The sequence below is a fragment of the Quercus robur genome, chromosome 3 (assembly GCF_932294415.1).
Source record: "Quercus robur chromosome 3, dhQueRobu3.1, whole genome shotgun sequence".
Taxonomy (NCBI): Eukaryota; Viridiplantae; Streptophyta; class Magnoliopsida; order Fagales; family Fagaceae; genus Quercus; species Quercus robur.
Window position 1 is genome coordinate 7903897 of NC_065536.1, and position 2362 is coordinate 7906258.

General features: G+C 45.3%; 1 protein-coding gene across 1 annotated transcript; it reads left to right on the forward strand.

Annotated features, from left to right (window-relative positions):
- The first annotated feature begins 676 nt into the window (after positions 1 to 676).
- LOC126719184 (uncharacterized) lies at positions 677 to 1747 on the forward strand. Its single transcript, XM_050421764.1, has 2 exons — positions 677 to 949; positions 1262 to 1747. The coding sequence occupies exons 1-2, from the start codon at positions 677 to 679 to the stop codon at positions 1745 to 1747; spliced, it is 759 nt and encodes a 252-aa protein (XP_050277721.1).
- The last annotated feature ends 615 nt before the right edge of the window (positions 1748 to 2362 follow it).

Consider the following 2362-nt stretch of genomic DNA (forward strand, 5'->3'; position numbering starts at 1 on the left):
AAGCATACTCGAACAGATACTGGGAGATGTACAATGAGATAGAGGGTAACTTTGATGACGTTGCCATCAACACCTTCAAGAGCGGTCTCCCAGCCTAACATGGTTTAAGAAAATCCCTAACAGGAAAGCCTGTCACCAGCTTGTGCCAGCTCATGGACCGAATCAACAAGTATAAAAGGGTTGAAGAAGACCAGCAATTGGGTAAAGGTAAAGCAAAGATTATCCCTCAGGAGAGAGAGACTTCAGGTCGGACCGATTTAATAACAATAGCCGATAGAGGAGAGACTTTGCAAGGTAATCCAGATCTGCTGATGCACAGACAGTCAATGCTGTGTTCCGAGATCTAGTGCATTAGGTTCTGGAGAAGATCAAGAACGAGCCATTCTTCAAATGACCAAATAAGATGGCAAGAGACCTCATAAAGCGCAACCAAAACTTGTATTGCCAATACTACCAAGAACCGAGGCACACCACCGAGGACTGCAGAAACTTAAGGAACCACTTGGACTAGCTAGTTCGAGAGAAAAAATTAAGGCACCTCCTACATCATTCCAGTGGTCAACAAGGACAGGCAAATCTGGAGTCCCGGAGAGACACCTTCTTAAGACCTCCTATAAGCACGATAAATGTCATTCTTGCTGCTCCGAGAAGGACCGGCTTTTGTCCTTCCAGAGTGATGTCTGTGGCTTGGCTATCCACCGAGGACGGCGATCGGGAGTCCAAAAAGGCCAAGAAGGAAGCCTCACCGGTGCTGGGCTTTTCGGATGAAGATAAGATCGGAACCATCCAACCCCATGACGATGCTCTGGTAGTTACACTTAGGATAGGAGGATATGATGTGAAGAGAGTGCTGATAAATCAAGGTAGTGTCGTGGAAGTAATGTACCCCGACTTGTACAAGGAGCTGAACTTAAAATCCAAGGACCTAACGCAATACGATTCCCCTCTAGTAAGTTTCGAGGGAAAGACCGTTATTCCAAGAGACCAGATTAGACTGCCCATACAAACCGATTTGGACGTGGTAGAGGTGGATTTCATTGTGGTTAACGCTTATTCACCCTACACAGCTATTGTAGCTAGACCTTGGCTTCATGCCTTAGAAGCCGTCTCTTCTACTCTGCACCAAAAAGTGAAGTATCCGTCGGAGGGCCAAGTTAAAGAGATTGTGGGGAATTAGTCCATGGCCAAACAGTGCATGGTGGCTACCATCTCATACCGACCCAACGCTGAGTCCTCTACCTTCCCTGAAAAGGGCTTATAGCAATCAACAACCCTGGCATTGCCCAGTAATGGATCAACCAAGGAAACAAAGTGCGAGGACCTAGAAAAGGTTGCTGTTGGCAATGATCCGGAAAGGTTCTTTCAAGTCAGCTCAGAAATACCTCCCCAAGAGAAAGAAGAGCTAATTGGGTTTCTTAGAGAAAACGTGGACATATTTGCATGGAATGCCTACGAGGCCCCAAGGGTTGATCTAAGCTTCATTTGCCACCATCTAAATGTTAACCCATCTATTACTCCCAAGAAGCAACCACCTCGACGCCCGTCGAAGGAGCATGTTGACGCTATTAGGGACGAGATGATGAAGCTTAAAAAAGCAGAGGCTACCAAGGAAGTTTTTTACCCTGAGTGGTTAGCCAATACTGTAGTGGTAAAAAAGAAGAGCAGAAAGTGGCGAGTCTGTGTAGACTTCACGGATCTGAATAAAGCTTACCCAAAAGATCCGTTCCCTATGCCTCAGATAGATTAGTTGGTAGATGTGACCGCGGGCCATCCCAAGATGAGCTTCTTAGACGTCTTTCAAGGATATCATTAGATACCACTGGCTGCAAACAACTTTGAAAAGACAACTTTTGTCACTTCCATTGGAAACTACCATTACAAGGTGATACCTTTTGGTTTGAAAAACGCAAGGTCCACCTACTAAAGAATGATGACCAGAATTATTTGAGCCGCAGCTGGGTAAGAACATTGAAGTCTATATAAATGACATGATGGTAAATAGTAAGGTGGTGTCCGAGCACGTGAGAGACCTCGGAGACATCTTTGAAATTTTGAGGAGACACAAGCTGCGTCTCAATGTATCCAAATATTCATTTGGGGTAGGACCAGAAAAATTCTTGGGCTATATGGTGACCTACAGGGGGATTGAGGTTAGTCCCAATCAAATCAGGGCTGTCAACAGCTTACATCCGCTTCGGAATCCCAAGTAGGTCCAAAGGCTTACCGACATGATTGCTGCCTTAAATCGTTTTATTTCTCGGTTGGCAGACAGGTGCAGACCCTTCTACCTCTTGATGAATAAATGGAAGAGATTTGAGTGGACTAAGGAATGTGCTTTGGCCTTCCAACAACTTAAAGAATA

What these genes read in the sequence shown, in the direction of transcription:
- LOC126719184 (XM_050421764.1), top strand. Translation starts at nt 677, where the DNA reads ATGTCTGTGGCTTGGCTATCCACCGAGGACGGCGATCGGGAGTCCAAA. An exon ending in CGCAATACGATTCCCCTCTA is followed by an intron (nt 950 to 1,261) that starts GTAAGTTTCGAG and finishes AAGGGCTTATAG; the next exon opens with CAATCAACAACCCTGGCATT.